The sequence below is a fragment of the Molothrus aeneus genome, chromosome 6 (genome assembly GCF_037042795.1).
Source record: "Molothrus aeneus isolate 106 chromosome 6, BPBGC_Maene_1.0, whole genome shotgun sequence".
Classification (NCBI taxonomy): Eukaryota; Metazoa; Chordata; class Aves; order Passeriformes; family Icteridae; genus Molothrus; species Molothrus aeneus.
The window spans coordinates 53,554,586-53,573,609 of record NC_089651.1 but is presented as its reverse complement, the minus strand read 5'-3'; the positions used below and the strand labels follow the sequence as shown (position 1 = coordinate 53,573,609).

Genomic DNA, 19,024 nt, shown 5'->3' with positions numbered 1-19,024 from the left:
GCCAGGGAGCAAACACAGAAGTGCCACAAAGAAATGATGGTAGCAGGTTGCCATGATGGACCTGTGGGGCCCAGGGCTTGATTCCACTTCCTAATATCCTTGTGGTTTCAGACCCATCTTTAATTGCTTTTTCTCATCAGGGAAAACAAGTATGTGAACTGCATGTCTTTGTTCTGTAAACTATCAAGTGCTAAGAGAGTATAAGTATTATCACTGCTATTTATTTCACCCTTTGGTGTTTTGTCTCTCTTTCCTGATTGGTTTACAAATGTCAGAGCTCTGTTCCCAGTTACACACCTCTTGGGCAAAGGGACAATGCAATGTGACATTTAACACGGTGTACCAGAGACCATCCTCCCTCTTCTGAATACTAAAATCACATGCACAGCAAAAAGCACTCGTAACAATAGATGTATCTTTTATTCACAGATAAAAACTGAAGCAAGCTGTTATAATACATATTTATACAAAGGATTTGAAAAAACCATAAAAAGGAAGATGATTAGAAAATATGATTCATTATGAAATGTGGTATTACATACACTATTAAACCTTTTCAAAAGTATTTGTTTGGCAACAATTTATCAATAGTTTCCACACTTAAGTGGCCTCCTTCAAAAAAGCACAAATCTCATGCAGCATGTATAAACTTGATCCTGAGGGTTTGCCTTCCTTAGAAAAACTGTAAAAAGATATACTATTTGTCTTAAAAGTTCAAAATGCAAATGCTATATTTATAGTCAAAACTATATAAAAATATGGACCTAACTTAACATTTACAAAAACTTTTTGCTCCTTTTTTTTTTTTGCTTGTTTTATGGTTTTGGTAATAAACATAATTCTCAATTCCTGCAGTCAGAGAGGAAAAAAGAAAACCAAAACAAACCACAGTGCCCTTTGTAGACTCCCTCACATTAAGTTTACGACTCCAAAAAAGACCAGGTCTGTGAAAAGTGAGGTTAGTAACCAAGGAAGTAGGTAAGCAGTTAATATATATCTATATATGTATATATAAAATGGAAAACAAACATTTATTTTGATCTGGAAAAGTAATAATACAAAACCTGAAGGTAAAACAATCATTTCAAAATGCCATAATACTCCTTCTCAATAGATAAATGTTCATAAAAATATCTTGAACCCTAACCAAGAAAACAATTATAATACAATTTTAATTCTGCTACATAAAACAGCTTTTCTATGAAACAAGAAGGCAAGTTCAGGTATGAAAACATAATTTACTTATTGCTTTTGCTACAATGTTGTTTGTTTTTACATATAGTCATAAATACACTATACAGTATAAAATATTTCGTAGGAATACATTTTGTGGTCTGCTTAGGTTTGCTGGCTTTAATTCTAGCACCAAATACAAAAATGAAAATCAAATGAACTTTAAAGGCACTTCCATTTCATGTTTGTTTGTTTGTTAATTAAAACCAGGGTTTGTACTAAATTTCTTCACTTCCCTCTGGTAGAAGCAATTCTTGTTCCTACTTTTACCTTTGTACAGCTCAGGTCACGTTGAGGCACCAAATGATTTATTAACATTCCCACTCCTCAGCTGTTTCTTTCTCTTACAACATTCATTGTTGCTTTTTAGTCTTCACCTTTCCTCCTTCACTTCCCAGCTACTTTATCCATTTACTTCTTCATGTCAGACGTCCCAGCCTCACTTCCTTCAGTCCCTTGAGAAACCTCTCCTCAAACCTCCACCTCCCGCACCGCATCCTGCGCATCGCTTATCCCGATGTCGAAACACGTCACTATCATGATGTGTGACTTGCACAGGTTAACACACTGCTCCAGCTCTTCTGTCACTTGTTCCAGTGCCTCTAGGTACTCCTGTGACTCCTTATCAAGATCAGGATCCACTTCAACTGTCAGACAAAAAAAGTACTGAGTAAGAGAAACAGCTTACAATAAATAACATTATTCTATCACAAAGCAGCCAACATGGTAAAATTTAGTTTCTCTTGAACTAAGACTTTTTTCCCCCCTTTTTTCAGCAGATATGAAACTCTACCATGAGGCTTCAGTTATGCACAACACTAAGTCTGGGAACAAAACTCATGCCTCAATTTCCCAGCTATAATATGGATATATGGAAAGATTTTTTTCCTTCTTTGGAAAGAATAATAAAAGAATAATAAAAATTACATTTAATATTAACAGCCCCATTTTAATGTTCTCTTCTGGTTTGTTTGGATGGGGTTTTTTTGCTCAAATAGCATATTACAGAAACATAGATTGAGTCACAGAGTATTTTAGGACTCAATTCAGCAAAATACCTTAGCAAGTGATTAAGTTTTTTCAGTGGGATTGCTGACATGCTGAAAATCTGTTAGAGACTGATCATATTGCTGTTTTTGCAAAATACTTACAGTCTTCTTTCCACTTATTTGGATCCATCATCAACCTGCACTTTGTCTCTTCCAACTCTTCCTTCAAAAATTCGTGCTTTGCCTTTATTTCTCTGATTCTCTGCTGGCGCCTCTCCAGTATCTTCAGCTTGGTATGGAAATACATCAGACCCTTTTAAGACACAGAAAGACCATTCCATGAATTTTCCTGTTGTGAGCCAGCCTGTAACAGCCTGACAAAAATTGCTCCCAGTTCACTACTTGTAAGAGTGAGCAGGTGGGTAGTTTTATTTGGTTGTGGGGTTGGTGGGGTTTTTATGGGTTTTTGGGGGATCTTTTTATTTGAAGTTTACATTAATGGATTCTAATCTAGAGGAACTGCAAGCTATATCACTTGAGCATTTGTTGCACTTCTCTGAATTAGCAAAAATCTCTTAAAACATTCTGAAGTTACTATTGTTTGTAGATAATTCTTTTTTCGAATAGTGAAAATGATAAACACAGCCTAATGATAATGTCAGAGTCATAGTTAATACTAAAACATGAATTCTTATTTTCTAAAAAGCATTCCTACCTTCTCAACATCCTGGAAAGGCTATTACAAAAGAAAGGGGAAAAAGGCATCAGTAGAACATAGAATTCTGGTCCCTAAAATAGAATTAGCTGAAGTGTTTTCCAATTACAAGTCAAATTCAGTATATCCCTGATTTAATAGAATCCTATCATTTACATAAAGAGTTAATGACCCTATGGTTGAGGGAGACTGTAAGGTTCCACCAGCCAGGCTAGGATTATGAAGTCTTCTCATAATGTATTCATTGGTAACTTCCATTTACACCATCAGTCATGTTAGACACAATTAATTTTAGACAGGAATCATTTTCATTTTCTGTGTTAAGGGTACCCCAACATATGAATTGTAAAATTAATAATTATAGTGCTTTAATTGCACTCAATTTCCTGAACACCATTCTGGCATTCAAGCAAGGAGTTTGTCTGTATATTGTAATTTAAGTTGTCTACAGTTGTAAAATATGTGCTGACCTCAGTTTCCTCTTGTCTGTGTCGCTGTAATCGTTCCACATCATCAATCTCATAAACTTTAATTTCAAATGGCTCTTTCAAAGTGCCTGGCAAAGGTGGTAGATCAACCCATTGGCCAGTGACACTGGGTTTTCTTCCTAAGGAGGCAGCATCTGGCAATGGAGCAGGAATCAGTCTGCGACGCTGGAGACCTAAAACACAAAAACAAACATTCCTCAGGCTCTAGGAGACTAACACACTGCAGAACATACTGCAGTGAATTAAAGAAAGATCTAGGTTCTCAGTATGCTTAGGAAGAAATGCTTTTCTTGATCTTTTCCTTTTAGTAAAATACCCTCAGGCTGCTAATTGAATTACTGCCTTGACAAAGTAGGTTTCACTTGGTTCCCAGATGGAAGCAACAGCAGTTCCTCTCCCAAAGCAGATGTCTGAACATCAGTTCTTTATTCTGTCCTTGCAGAAATATTTTTCCTGCATTTATTTTTCTTTGGTGGACTACAATGGTATTCATTACCTTGCAAAGGCAGTGAAATAGTGAATAATCTAAAACTAATACTGATAATGACTTACTTATCTGGAAATCTTCTGCTCCCCCAGTTAAAGCCAAGCAAGGCTATCTAAGATCCCTGTCACTGCACTACATCTTTGCAAAGCTCAAACAGTTCCCTCCAAAACTACTGCTGCTATTTTAGGGTGCTAAATACCATCAGTTTTCAGTGATTTTGTGGGATTGAGAGGCATTCAGAAGGCATCAACCAAGCTGCAACTTGAGCACTCCAATGTTAAGACATCTCACACCTTCGCACCAGCAGCCAGAAGCTCAGTGCATAACAAACCTCACCAGTTCTGGAAGCCTTCAAGAGCGCTCCCAGATTTTCCAAGAAAATTATACTGCTCTATTATCCCTCTGCTAGGGTTCCAGTTTCATGAAGCAGAGACTGACTTATATCCTTCAGAAATGCTGATGCTTTTGATTGCAAGAGTTGGCACTCTGGTGCCCAGCATTTTTTTGGTGATTATTCTCTCACCATTCTCCAAAAATCTGACCTTTACAGTACATGACTCAAGCATGAGTACATGCAGAGAGCTGCTCAGGCAACATTAACAAGCCTGCAGCCCAATCCTTAAGAGGAGGGCTGAGGGCCACCAGCAACAAGCTGGAATGACACAAAGCAGCAGTAAATTTAAGCTGGCTTTAGGTGACTGGTGACAATAAATTTAGTAGTTAATTGCCTCCTCTTATTAAAAAATAACTGGGAGGTTAAGATTCTCGTTTCTTCTGCTCTTACCAGAGGGAGCACATCAAACAGACAAGGCAGCTCTGCACAAAGGACAATGCTGCCAAAATAACTTCTGGGTTAAGACCTCTACAGGAGATGTGAGCACAAGTCAAGGCTGTCAGATAGGCCCTGTCATGAACTCCAACATGAAATCAAATGAAGACAAAATCCCAGCAGGCACCCCCAAAGCAAAACACCTCCACTGATATCCCAAAAGTCACTTGCTTTACATATTCTTAAGAAAAACATCTCTCATTCTTAATTGCATCCTTGCTGATTTCTAAGTAACAAGAACGAAACAGGAATGTTTTCAAAAGGGGAAGACTTGATTCCACTTCTACAAAACCATTCCCACAACCCCAATGCATTCAGCCTGAATCACCACTACTGTCCTGTGGGACAAAGGCACACACTGTAACCCTGACCCTGTAACTGCTGACAGGAGATCCCTCTGAGGAGGACACCAAACAGATGTGGTCAAACACATGCAATAAGCAAGCAAACTTCATCTCCTTCCACTGTACAAGCCAGGGCCAACATCATTTCTCCATTACAGGATAAGGAGACAAGTTTACAGTGACATACATAGGAGTAGGATGTGTCCTTAAATACAGAGACTCCAACATAGTCTGGTGTTACATAAGTCACTCCAAGAATATCTAATAATGTGAAAAGATTACAATTTTTTTAGAACAATAATAGGTCTGAAGCAAACATTTCTTGTAAGAAATATTTGATGCACTTCCTGGCAAACTGCATTTCATGCATAAAACACATTATTTTCTCAAAGTCTACAGCACTCCAAAAAAGTAATACATAATTTACTGATGTAGAGCAATTACAACTGGAAAAAGAAATAGTTTGTCATTTTTAAAGACTTTATAAGTACTTCCTGGGGCAAAAACAAATACAAATCCATCAGTGGGTAATGCCTTCTCAATATGTGTGCAACTTACACAGCTGTTAATATTGATTTGTGGGAAAGGTTTAAGAGGCAGATATGCTATAGAAAGAGAAGAGCAGCAAATGTTACACTAAGTTTCCAAAATGATTTATCACTTGCTGAAGCAACTCAGTTTCCTTGACCAGAAAGCCCCACGAGATCAACTTCATTCATTTGGTTTTACTGCCAGAACTGAGCATCATTGGTATCTACAGGGATTGCAGTAATTGCCATGTTCCAATCAGAAGTTCAGACCCAGCACATTGCTGATATGAGTTCCTCCCATATTCCCAGCAGCCAGTATGCCCAGGCTGCTGAAGGAGGCTGCTGGTCATGATCTACATGGCACTGGTTGCCACTGGTTCATTACAATACCAGAGGATCTCAACCTAGATCTGAGAAATGAACACTGTAACACCAAGCACATGAGCCAGATTTTGAAGCTGACTACAAATACACTTGGACTGCAGCTGCCCTTACATGAGCACCAGCAGTGAGAGCAGTAAGAAAAGGCATGAGAGGGAAGGAAAGGGGACCTGGCCCCCATATGCCCATCTTTACTTGGTGTGGTCAGACACAGTGAGCCAAAGTTGCCTCTTCTAAGCAACTCTCCCAGTCAGTTTCCTACTGTGTATAGTATCCACACACACAGCCTAAAATTTCTTAATCTATACTATTAGAGTGCAATTTAATAGTGTTGTGATTAGCTAGTAGCATTAACCTAAGAGTCACTGCATCTTACACATACACCCTTACTGCTCTAAGCCTTACCTTTGTGTAATCTAACGCACATTTAGCAATCCTCATTAATTCACAAACACTCTTCTCCCCTCCTGGCCTATTCCTTTGTTTCTAAATTACAGTCCTAGCCTGTCTCTCTGGCATTCCCTCACAGACACCTAGCAGCAGAGCTCCTCTCCTCACTGCCCTTCTCTCACCAGTTTTCCAGGATCACTCACTCGATCCTCACAGGAACTCATCAGCGCTCAGCCAGCACCTCACTTTTCCCAACCCACCCATAACACCCTCCTGTTTGGGCCACCCTGGCCCTGGCCCTGCTGAGGGAGGAAGGAATGTCCCCCACCTGCCGGCAGCCACCCGCTGCCTCCTCCCTCGCAGGGAGGCTGCCGGCACCCCGGGGCACCCACACCTCTCCTGCCCTCTCCACCACAGCACCTGTGTCACACCTGCAGCTTTGAAGTAAAATAAATGACAAGTAGCTGCTGTCACAGCAATGCACATGCACACACAAGCGCATGCAGCCAGTCCACCTCCCTGCTTTGAGCCTCCTCCAAGCCTCCTCTCCTCTCTGTCAGAGATGCCACAAAACGCCTCCATCCTCGGGATGCAGTGTAGCACCAGCGAACACCTGGCACCAGCAAAAACCTTCATGTCTCACCTGTTGACCGTTTCTTGGGGGATTTAAGGCTCCTCATCCGGCCCGGGGAGGACATCCCGCTCTCGCTCATGGAGTCGTGTGCCGAGGAGGCGCTGCCGGTGGCCTCGCTGTCCCGGATCATGCTCTCATAGCCGCTGCTGCCCCCGCTGTGGTAGAAGAGAGCCGTCCTCCCCATGGCTGGCGGCAGCTCCCCGCTCAGCACGCTGCTGTTGTCGCTGCCGTGCCCGCTGCTGTAGCGCTGCGGCCGCCGCGGTGCCGTGATCTTGCTGTAGGGGGACGGCAGCACCGGCATCTGCGACTTCTCGTCGCTGAGGTTGATGCCGCTGTCATTGCCACTGTCAGAGTCGGTGGAACCTCGGAAGTGTCCTGCCTTGGCAGAGCCGCCCGACACCAGCTCGTTCACGCGGCTGTTGGCGGCCCTCATGGCCTGCTTGGTGCCCATGATTGTGCCGCGGCCGGGCTTGCCGCTGACGGGCTGCACAGAACGGGGGGCTGCCTTCCCACCAGGGGCCAGGCCAGAGCCCTTCCCCGCAGGCTGTGCCAGGGACTTCACAGAGGAGCTGAGAGACTTTGACCCACTGGCAGAGAGGCCCCGGGTTTTATTCCCATTGGCTTGCACCTTCTGGTTAGCTGTAGGTTTGGCCTGGTTGTTTTTACCAGGTGCAGGGGCGGGGAAGGGCAGTGGTAAACCCATACTGGAAGCAACAGGAGGGACCCCCAGCCTGGGGACAGAGCGCCCTGCACGGCTGCTGCCAGTGCTCCCGCTGTCCCTCACCATGCTTGCTTTGGATCCAACTGATGTCAGGCTGTCACACCTCTCCAGAGACATGTGGCTCCCATATCGGTGCACAGTTTCACTCTTTGACGCCTTCACCTTTAAGCTGGACGTCATCTTGGGCAAAGAGTGGTCACCCTTAAAGTTCATTTTGCAGCTGGTGCTTTCACTAAAGTAAGAGCCAGCTTTCAACCGCAAATCTGCTTCGTCTTCAGCCTTTGGTGTGGCAGCTCTGGCAAAGTCCAGGCCGGAAGCTTTCCCCCCACCACTACCCAGACCAACAGGTTTCTGCTCCAGGCTCGATTTACGCACAGGAGGTGTTGGAGGTGTTGGCCCACTTGGTCTGGGCAACATGGTTGATTTCTGTGGTGCGTTCTTCTTTCCCAGGGATGATTTCAAGCTACCAGTGGCCAGGGGAGCATCCGAATTCCCTCGGGTCACACAATCTGGCAAAGTACTGTTAGCATGTGACACTGGCGTCACTCCCAGTGTGGTGGCTCCTCTCTTCAGCTGTGGCATCTTCATGGCAATTTCTGACTTCTTGGCAGCTCCGCTGGAGGATTTGCAGGCCATTTCACAACCATCCACAACCCTCTGTGAGCAGGCGAGCATAGTCTGTGACTTTGTTGGCCTGGACGCTGTGCCAAAACCCTGGGCAGCTTTTTCTGGCTGCTTCTCAGTACCAAACATGTGAGGTTTTGCAGACAGCAGCGACTCTGCAGGTTTTGCTTCCAAGTGATAATCGGTGCGTAACAGCCAAGGATCTTCAAATATACCATGTGGATTCTGCAGCTCTTTATAGCTGAGGACAGTATTATTGTGGATTGGAGAAGAGGTAGTTTTTGTTTTCCTAGGAAGACTAGAGTGTATTGTTTCTATCACAGGTGCATCACGAGAATTACTAAATTTGATTTTTACTGGCTGATCAGTGACACAAAAAGCACTTTTTATCTGAGATGCTTTGGTAGTTTCAGAGGTTTGAGGGCTTTTACTGATGCCTGAGGAAAGCTTACTCGAACTCAAGCTCTCACTCTCCAGCTCAGAGAAGCAAAATCCACTGTCATTCAGAGCACTTTTCAGGGGGACACATAAATGGGATGAGTCCAAGTTGAAGGGTTCCTCGGACTTATTACAGTTGTAAGATGACTGTGCGACAAAACTGTCACTAGACTGGGCTCCATCACTTTCAATTGTACAAATGCTGACTTCACTAAGCCATGAACTGATGGAGGAACGTCTGCTGCTGGTAAAGGGATCCTTAGCAAAGGGCACAACAATATCAATATTTACACCAGTAGAAGTCTCCTGTGAGGTATAAGCATCAAACTCATCATTTATGCTGCTGATAATACTGACCGGCCTCGAACCCGATGCAAGGGCCTGAAGGGAGCAGTCACTGTTAAAGCTAATGATACTGGAAGGTCTCCCATTATCCATAATTCCACTAATAGAGAGCTCTTCCACCACTGTGAAAACAAGCTCATCCTCTCCATTCAGCTCAACAGGCTGCTGCAAAGTCACTGTGGTGGTCAGTATATCCCGATCAAAACATTTCCCTCTGAAAGCTGACCTGAAGCTGTGTACCTCTATCGCACCTGACTGACTCTGGGTGTTGCTGCCAACAAGGAATGTGCTTCCTAAAGGGTTTTGCTCAGGTTTGTTTCCCATCTGTTTGCTCATTCCCACAGGAGGAGTCCGAACTGCATTGCTATTGTCTGGCTCCAAATTCTCGGCTTTGGAGCTTGGGGAGTGTTCTCTCTGCTGTGGAGGGGGAGGTGCTGGGCTTGGCAAGGGTCTCTTCACATACAAGGACTTTTCCTTAGTGACACATTCAGCTGTGGCCTTATTCTGCTCTGGATTCCTCAAGGGGTTACACCTTGAAGTCTGCAGGGAATCAGTGATTGTCTCTCTCTCCCCCTCTAGGATAGAGTCTATTATTTTGTTGTCAGCTCTGCTCTGCAGCTTGGAAATCTCTGCTTTCAAGTGAGGTGTGCTATTTTCTTGACAGTTGCCATTGCCACCCCTTGGTGTAACAGCCTGGAAAGGAAGGTTATATCCTTTTTTGGGAGATGCAGTTTCTTGTGGAATCTGTTTCTTAAATCCCCCAGAAGGAGAGGATACTTTTTCCTTTATCAACTTAGACTGCGCATTCTCTGTACTTCCAGGAACAGGACTACAATTGGACCCAACAGAGATTTCTCCACAAGCAAATTTCATGGGTTCCTCACTTCCATCAATGCACTCTAACCTTTCCTGCAGTTCAGCAAAAGTGTTGCATTTGAAATGGTCCTTGTCAGAACTCCTACTAATAGCAGAATTGTCTTTGTTTCTCTTCTTATTTAGGGACGGGATAATAGGAACAAACTCTGGTGGACCTTCATTATCTGTCAATTCCCTGTCGGACAAAGCTGCACCGTTGGGACCAACATAGATGACAGTATCACAAGACTGTTCACTGCTGGAGGAATAATCAGGATCACTGGATATATTCAGGACAGGAAGGTCAGGGTCAAGGGCAACAGTTCGTGGGTGGAATGGTCGCAAATGGGGCGGTCTCCGGACATGTCCTTCTTCACACGAACTCTCTCCTCCAGACGAGCTGGATGCATACTGCAAATGACAAGTAACAGTAAATTTATTAGTAGCAATTCATAAATAAGCATACACATGTATAGAAATTGATTAAAAGGTCAGGTTGCAATATAATCTGTGCTTTGTGTATACTATCACAACTACATCTAGTGGGAAAATATCAGAGGGGAGGATAAATTAAAGTAACATGCTACATAGATTTTACTGTATTAGTAATAATATAACAATCACACTTTTTCAGATAATTTCCATTAAATATTATGCATTATCTTTCTCCTCAATAGTTTTCTGTTCCTCCTCTATTGATTTTTAATTAATACTGATAGAAGCTTTTGAGATAGTTCTACATGTAAGCAAAGAAAGAATACGTGTTTGAAACAAAAAGAAGGGAATTTCAGGATTAAGGATAGGGGGCAGGATGATGGCTCAGTGCCAAGTCATTTGTCAGTTCCTCTCTTGAGATTTTATGCATTTTGTATTACTTCCTACCATCGAGAAATCCCATGTTCCCCTACTGAGAGGTTAGGAAAACTCATTTTCAAATGAATTAATTTCTGCTTGTTTGTGAACCAACCTTGGATTTCTTCTTTCTCATGCGGTGGATTCGTGATGCGAGCTGAACAGTTGTGAGAGTCTCTGCATAATTGGCTGGGGAGTCAGAAATGTGTGCAATCATAGTAGTCCTGCAGTTGATATTCCCAAGTGATTCCCTCAACAACATTGTCAACTTGTTGTCCCTGTGCAAAAAAAAAAAAAAGAAAAAATGAAAACACTAGGATTATTTAAAGAAGCCACCACTTTTTTTTTTGCAGAATTTTACACCACAAGCTGTGCTTTCACTCTCATGCACTGATGATACATGTAGATAAGAAATATGCTCCTGTTATTGACCACATTTAAAATGTGTCTAAATGTACACATACCAAGGTACCAATATTTTAATTTATCTGCCTGTGTATTTACAGTATGGTAAGTCATTTTGTTGCTTAGAAAGTTGTAAACCAATTTACTGATAACTAGCTTTCTCAGGTTTAGGTCATACTACCCAAAGAGCTCATGACCGCTGTATTTTCAGCTGAACAGACTTAGAACCTGGATAGTTACACTCTGTGAGCTCTATGCAAACACTTTTAACAATAGGAAATAAAAGAAGTCAACAGAAATTGTAAGAAATTTCTAACTGGACATAACAGTGTTGGATATCAGAAATTCAAGTGTCACCCCAACTAATCTACTTTCCATTCTGCCACCTGTGGTCTGCTCTGACATAGCAAAAGGGAAGCAGAACTTATCTCTGGCTTTCCTGGTGATGTAAAGCCTCCACTGTGGACAGCAAAGCTGACAAAGACAAGTGACATTTTGTCCTCCACTGGTCTCCAAGACATCTTTCCCCACAGCTCCTTGGAGTAGGAAGCTCCCTGCTCCCTGAGCAGTTCCAACCTGAGGTAACTCCTGTCATGTCTAGTCACTAAACCACAGTAGGTGACCAAGTTGAGGATCTGCCCTTCCCTGTTCTAACCCATCCATCCTCTACTCCAAACACAAACCTAGCAAGTAGCCTGAGGAAAATATCTCTCTGCCTAATACAGAAAGAAAAAACCACCTGTTTGAGATGCATCACTTGATAAATATGTGAAATGACATGATTGATAATGCATTATAACTTTGTGCTGTTGTTAAGACAAGCAGCAATTAAATTTAAGGACTGAAGGCCAAGTTCTGGTAAGGGTGCTTACAATGTGGCTGTTGTCTTTAAGCTGGGCTCCCCACAGGTGTGTTTGACACAAAATTGTTGTCACAGACACTCCACAAAGGAACAGACCTAAACATTCACTTCTGCTAAACTAATGTGCAACATGGTGGTCTTTTTTTTTTTAATTTAAAAAATGCATCATCCAAAAAGACACACTGAAATAACGACCTTTGATGACCATACTTGAGCAATACTCAATTATTTTCCAAAATTTAAGTACAATTTTTACAATTTCAAAAAGAAGAAAAAAATCCTATGAAATTTCGTTTCAATTATTCACTAAGTCCAGCTGGCTGAGATCAGTCAGAAATTCCAGACTCAGGAAACAAAGAGAGAGAAGGAAAGAAAACATTAGCCATTTTCCCCTCACTTTTTTTCAACAATCAAACCCTCCCCAACACTTCACCCAAATTCAGTAGACCAATATACCATTTTTGGCCACCTAAGAATTTCACATTATTTGAACATTTGAAAACCTGTGTGTATGTTAATATGGACAAGTAGACAAAAGATATGTACATCTGTAGGAGAGGCCTTAAAAGAAGGCAGACCCCTCTCTGACAGCATTTCCTTCAACTTCATATTAGGTGAACAGTAAATTGTTGATGCAATCCATTTCTCAGGTAACACCAGCCACAAATTTAAGATAATGCAGACTTAGAATCCACTTACTTATATGGCACATGCTTAGCACCATTAATTAAGGCCAAAATTACGTTGCCCAGGGCAGAGAGAGACAGACACAGAGAGCCTCCTCCATCTCGGCTCTTGCTCAGCACTTTTTCACAGCTCCCCAGATCAATGAGATGCAAACGACTGCGTCCTCCAGACACTAAAACAAAAAGGGGAAAAACAGTTGTACATCACGTTCTTGCATGGACTCAAGCCAAACCTGGTATTCAAAATGCATTCAAATGAGGAGAATAATGAATACAGCATGGATAATGGCGAAATTAATATTTAATTGTAAGGAAACCAGATATTAGTCACAGCTACAAAAGTTAAAGGTGACTCAACTGGCTTGAGAGTTCATTTTTTTCTTTTTAACTTAAACTGCAAATTATTATTAAAACTAATGCAAGACCACATCATTTAGAATTAAACAATAAGGTAAGAACATTCATACTTCCTCCTTTGCCACTCTTCTCCATGCGATACTGGTATATGTGAAGAGTAAAGAGCATGTGTGAATTCCTTCTATCTTCCTCCTCACATTCAGGCTTGCTGGTGCTCCTGGCAGCAATTGCAGCATCAAGGAAAAAGGCAGCTTTCTCTGCTGTTGGGGCCCTTAGCTCGCTTTGGTTTTGAAGCTTGAATATAAACAAGAAAATGACTAATTAGCACAGGGGCATTTTTTTATTATTTTTTTGCTGAACATGCTAAATCTCCAGGGCACTAAGAGAAACAAATATGTACACCATGGGAGATGAGCTTATAAATTAAAAGCAATAAATTTTTTTTACTGGCTTAAAAGTTGTCATAATTGTTGTCAGATAAAAGGAAATAAAAAGTAGAAGAAAGTCAGGCTCAGAAAAATCTATGTTGTGCTATTCATTATACCTGGGTTCCACATATTGGATCTTCTCTCAGATAAACCCCAGGAGACTGGCCATCCTGAAGGCTGCCAGTGGCTACTTCAGCTAACAAATCCTTAAGGTTTTCATCTTTGCCACTGATCTCTACAGCAGATACTCTAATAGAGAAACGAGTTCCAGTTTTTTCTTTACGTTCATTGATCAATTTGAAGAGCCAAGAAATTGCACAGGGGATGATACCAAGGCTTTGAGTGGAGTTATCTTTCCCAATCATGGTAAAAGATTTTCCTAGAATGAAAAGACAAACATAAACACAATTAACCTTTCTTGTACAAGGCAGTATGTCTTCATATTGCCACCTGATATCATCATCATGGTACATTACATGTGCCATGTGCTGCACAGATAAGGGAAAGAACAGATGAAAAAATTCAAAGTATTTCATTAATAATCCATTACTATTTATTCAATTAGGTTTGCAAGTTTTGCAAGCCAGACCCACAGCAAATTAATGTTAAAAACATCTCTGATCTTTTGATTTTCATCACAATGCACCTACATAAACTTGCTCTTCAATAAGCTAATCTGATGCTACATTTTACCTTTTCAAATTAAAACTTACAATCACAGTGTAGAAATAAACCGTGATAAGTTTGCAAAGCTAATTAAAAAGAAATTCTAATCTATTCATATACTCCAGGTTTATTGTTCCAGGAGCTGACAGCATGTAATTACCAGACTGACATAGTAATTAACTGTAACGAATTTGGGAGCTCACCAAGCTTGACATGACCAAAGCAAAATATGCAACCATCTGCACCATTCACAACAGACTGGATTACTTCTGCTACTGTTCCAGAGCATACCTCAGCCTGAAAGAAAAATGGGAGAGAAATAAGTGAAAGAGCATATACTGTTGTGTATTTTACTGTTCTTCTGTAATGAAATGAATGACTCAATATTTTTGAGGCGCAATATTCTCCCCATTTTTATGGCATCAGTCCTATTATTTTAGTAACTATGCTATCTCAAAAAATAATAAAATATGCTACTACAGCCGAAAATAGTTTTCAACTCTATTGAACCTATTCTCTTGGAATATTGATTCTATGACTAATGTAGCAAACTGAATGCTATCCAACCAGGCTTCCTGCTGGTATAATAGCTTAGCCAAGGCTATTCAGTAATAGTAGCAACCTCACTGAAATTAAGCTACTCAGGAGTGCTCAGAGGAATTAAAAAGACATCCATACTGGAGAAAATGCATTAAGATCCCTGAATAAGATTTCATAGTATCACATTTTCCTCTTCCAGTGGAAACATCATCATCAATAAAGAAAATTTGCTAAAATACTTGATTGTGCTAAAACCAGTTTATCCATGTCAGGGAAGGTTTCAAATACACAATAAGATGATCTATTAAGTACAGCAACTGGGGGCAGGGGAGGGGGCTGCTGTAAATATGTAACTACAGTGAAATGATAAGGCTCTGTTTGCAGGTGCATGGCAGCATGCTTGCCTTCAGCAATAACACCTCCACAGAAAGGGCTGCAGTGGCCAACGTCACCCAAAAACATCACAACAGGCCGCCCAACAGGCCTGCCACAAGGAACTGAAAAGCCAACCCAAACCAGGGCTAAACAGCCTGAAGGACTGGTGCCAAAACCAGCAGACATGCAGGCTGTGACCAGCCACCTTGCAGCAGTGGGGGCAGCACAAGTAAGGAAATCTCACTTCTGCACTCGTGTTGAGGTCACTGTTGCATACTTCTGCAAAAAGACCCTGCTTGAACTTATGCAGGATCTAAAAACAGCTTTTGGATGTGGCCACCTGTGCTTTGGGCACTGATGTACGGAGGAAGCTATTCCCCATCTTTGGTGCTTGTCTAGAATTTAGACTCAATAGATATTTTCTTACCTACAGTCTGGGACCCAAAAAATTAAACAAAACCCTAGGAGAAGATCTGAGGAGGGGATGATGAACTAGACCTTGTCATACTTTGTCAACATTAATAGACTTTTTTCACCTTACACTATATTTTTCACCCTAATTTTTTTCCAGCAGTTCAGACTTGGTATAGTTCTTCCAATGCAGTTGTATTAGTTCTTTTTAAAGCTGTTCTAGGATTTTATTTTCTGAACTAAAGATTTTTCACAGAAGGACTGATCAGATGTCCATGAGTGCAACCTCACTGAATATACAGCAAAAACCCCAATCCTCTCAAAGACCAGCCATCCTGTCTATGTAGCAGATTTCAGGTCTGAGGCTACTACTGAATAAATGCTCCCTTTTGCAGGCCAAAAGAAAGACATGCACCTCCATCAGCACAACCATCAACATAAAATAATCAGCCAAAACCACAGTATAAATAAACTGGAAAAGGTGCAGATAATATTAAAGCTCCCTGTTCCAGTATAACAATCCCAAGGGGTTAGCTTTATCTTTCCTCTAACAGTATTTAGTTTAACATTAAGCACATGTTTATTTTCCATTGAAAGCTGTGGGGAAGGACTTTATTTCAGTCCCATCAAATGGGTTAAAACCTAGCTGGATGGAAACTGGATTTCAAGCTGGATGTGTGCCTTTCTCTAACAAGAGAATCCACAAGAAGGTAATTTTGTCAGCAAATCTATCTCCCCAGCTACTATTCCTTAATTTTACATCTCAACTAAACAGAAGATGTAAGAATTTACCCACTTGTCCATTAATTACCATGTTTTTTCCAGGCATTAAGGCAACTCATTCAAATAAAATTCCCCAGAAACAGAAGGAGCTCCTCAGGCAATCAAATGCAGTGGCCAAGAGAAGACTCAAGAGGTTTACGTGAGTGACTCCAGTACCTGTGAAGCATCCTGGGGGAAAACTGCATCAAAGGCAAACATCTTTGGGACAGCAACAACACCTCTTCTGTGACCTGCATTGGAAGGCCCAGTGGCTGCTGGATCATAAAATGTGATTTGCTTTTTTCGTGGGTCTACCTTTAGGAAGGACATGGATTCAGACGTTTCATGTGTCCCTTGAGAGGAACAAATCCTCACCATCACTTTCACCTGCAAGGATTCAGAAGAAAGCAACAACTTGAGTTCCCAGCTACAGAGAAACATACCCAAAGCATTCCTCCCAAACCCACTCCCCTTCCCATGATGTGTTTGTTCGTCATGTTTAGGTGTGTCGGAACAACTGTGAGACAAAAATAGAGCCAGATTTTCCAGCCTGGGGTCTTCACTGAACTAATTAGGTTTCAAAGGTGCACTTTGTCTCTTCAGTTGACGCTGTTCCAGTTTTACCAATTCAATTTATAAATGTCTGATCTGCAAGTATGATCCACTGTAGGTGTAACAAGATGCCAAAGAAAAGAAAGTTCTATTCTCCTGCCTTTCAAGTATTCAATGTGACCGAAGGGACACTTTGAAAACCAGTCTGAATAACACAAGGCTCAGACAGCCACTGCATTTGAAATAAGTCTAGAAACTTTCAATTTCTCATTCATATTATTCTAATAAAAAGGTGTCTCTCTTACAACTCTCCCAGGCAGTTGCCTTTATGCTGTCATTGCTAGGCTCTTCAGTGCTTAGTTGCAGATTTAATGGGGGCAAAAAAAGAAGGGAAAAGAAATCAAACCAAAAACCACTAAAAGGTTAAGAAGCTTGAAAAGAAACCTCTCACAAAGGTACACTTCTATTGCAGCGCTACAAATTATGATATCCTACTCAGAGGTTTTTAAGACAGTATCTTTAGAAAGCTCCAACTTGTTGGCTGTGATTTCCAAAGCGCCTTAAGAGAGCCAAGACTGGGGCTCAGGAAAATTCAGCAACATCTGCACACCTGCTTCTTTTAAGCTTCCTGGAAATCATACTCTTACTTTAAAAACCTGTGAAATACTGCTTCACACCCACTTACAACCATCTAGCCTTATTAAATGCTCCCATGTCAGAACCAGCATATTTTACATACCTTGCACTGAAGCAAATTACTATTACAGGTGCAACTTCAACTCTGAACTGTCCCACAGATCAGACTTCAGAGAAAAGCAATGTTCAGTGAGAATTACTTTTTCCATGGTGTATGAAACATTTTGGTAACAAGCTGAACAACAGTACAATCTCCTTATTCAACTACCAGCAACTCTCACAGCACCAGAGTTAACCAGGTGATTGAAGAGCCTTCATGGCTGCAATATACCACAGCTGGAGCAATTCACATATGCACTGTCCACAGCACCCATCAGCACCTCCATCTTCTGCAACACCGCTACTGAGCCAGGGACATCCACTCCTGTTAAAGAACATGGGTTAGGGGTGGGCCTGGCTGTGCTGGGCTAAGAGCTAGACTTGATCTTGAAGATCCCTTCCAACCTAGACAATTCTGTGGTTCTATGAGTCAGGCTCACTTTCAGCTCTCAGCTGGATATTGCATGTAGAAGCTGGTTTCAAAAGCACTTGTCTCTCATGAAAAATGATTCTCCATTTCAGTAAGAATTTTGCTAAATGTAACCTTAAATGTGCCAGAACAATTTGACTCCTACTTACTTCGTTTCAAGAACATTATGCCATTAAAATGGTGTGCACTTACTCCATGAACACATTCTTTGTGTCTTTACCAAAAAATGGACTTTACAGTCAGCACTTCCCCTTCACTTCTGTGTCCACAGAGATACTGGCAAAGGAAGAACCAAAGCTGAAAATCTACTTCAGCAAAGCACAGCATGTGAAATGCAGGCAACAAGCAGAGACCAGAGCAGGCTGAGCCACCCTCAGGGACTGAGGGACATTCGTACCAGACAAGATGAAAAGGTGACAGCAGACATATCTGCACCCAGTGTGTGCAGTGAAATGCAGTGGCCAAGCCAGGATGATCCACAGCAGATGTGGGACCAGCAGGAAGCATCATGCTGAATTGTCCCTGCCTTTACCAGCTGAGGAGGGAGGTAATTCAAATACTTAAGTTCTCAACTGTCCCATTCTTCCATCCTCTTTTCTCTATGGGGGCTAAGCTGCACACAGGCATCCCTACACAATTCCTCAAGCACCCTCAAAGGAAATATTTTCGACAAAGCAGCTCTAAAAGCTTTTCCCCAACACTTCTTCTAAACAAAGAGGTTAAGAAACAACCAACCCTTCCCATAAACGCTGCAGGAGGCTCCATCAAACATAGCAGCAAATTCTTCTACCTATTGACTAAGCTGTCCCCTGATTCAACACTTTCTTTTCTTTCACCTTTCACAGTAATACAAATATGAAAATACAGTCCCAGAAAACAAGCAAACCTTAGAATAAATGAAACAGCTGCCTCAAAAGCTAAGTGCATCAGAGGTGACACACTCAAGGCTGTTTCCCCATA

The 19,024-nt window shown here is 41.6% G+C and overlaps 1 protein-coding gene across 1 annotated transcript in view; it reads right to left on the bottom strand.

The window, feature by feature from the left end:
* Nucleotides 1–401: 401 nt before the first annotated feature.
* Nucleotides 402–19,024, bottom strand: part of KIF26A (kinesin family member 26A) — a 96,714-nt gene continuing 78,091 nt past the window's right edge. The window contains exons 6-16 of the mRNA XM_066552517.1: nt 16,525–16,734; nt 14,463–14,556; nt 13,710–13,972; nt 13,276–13,459; nt 12,822–12,981; nt 10,971–11,133; nt 7,030–10,414; nt 3,408–3,598; nt 2,938–2,958; nt 2,385–2,535; nt 402–1,880 (exon numbers count right to left, since the gene is read on the bottom strand). Of these exons, the coding sequence (XP_066408614.1) occupies nt 1,705–1,880; nt 2,385–2,535; nt 2,938–2,958; nt 3,408–3,598; nt 7,030–10,414; nt 10,971–11,133; nt 12,822–12,981; nt 13,276–13,459; nt 13,710–13,972; nt 14,463–14,556; nt 16,525–16,734 (4,998 nt within the window). The 3' untranslated portion in view covers nt 402–1,704. The remainder of the gene's footprint in view (nt 1,881–2,384; nt 2,536–2,937; nt 2,959–3,407; nt 3,599–7,029; nt 10,415–10,970; nt 11,134–12,821; nt 12,982–13,275; nt 13,460–13,709; nt 13,973–14,462; nt 14,557–16,524; nt 16,735–19,024) is intronic.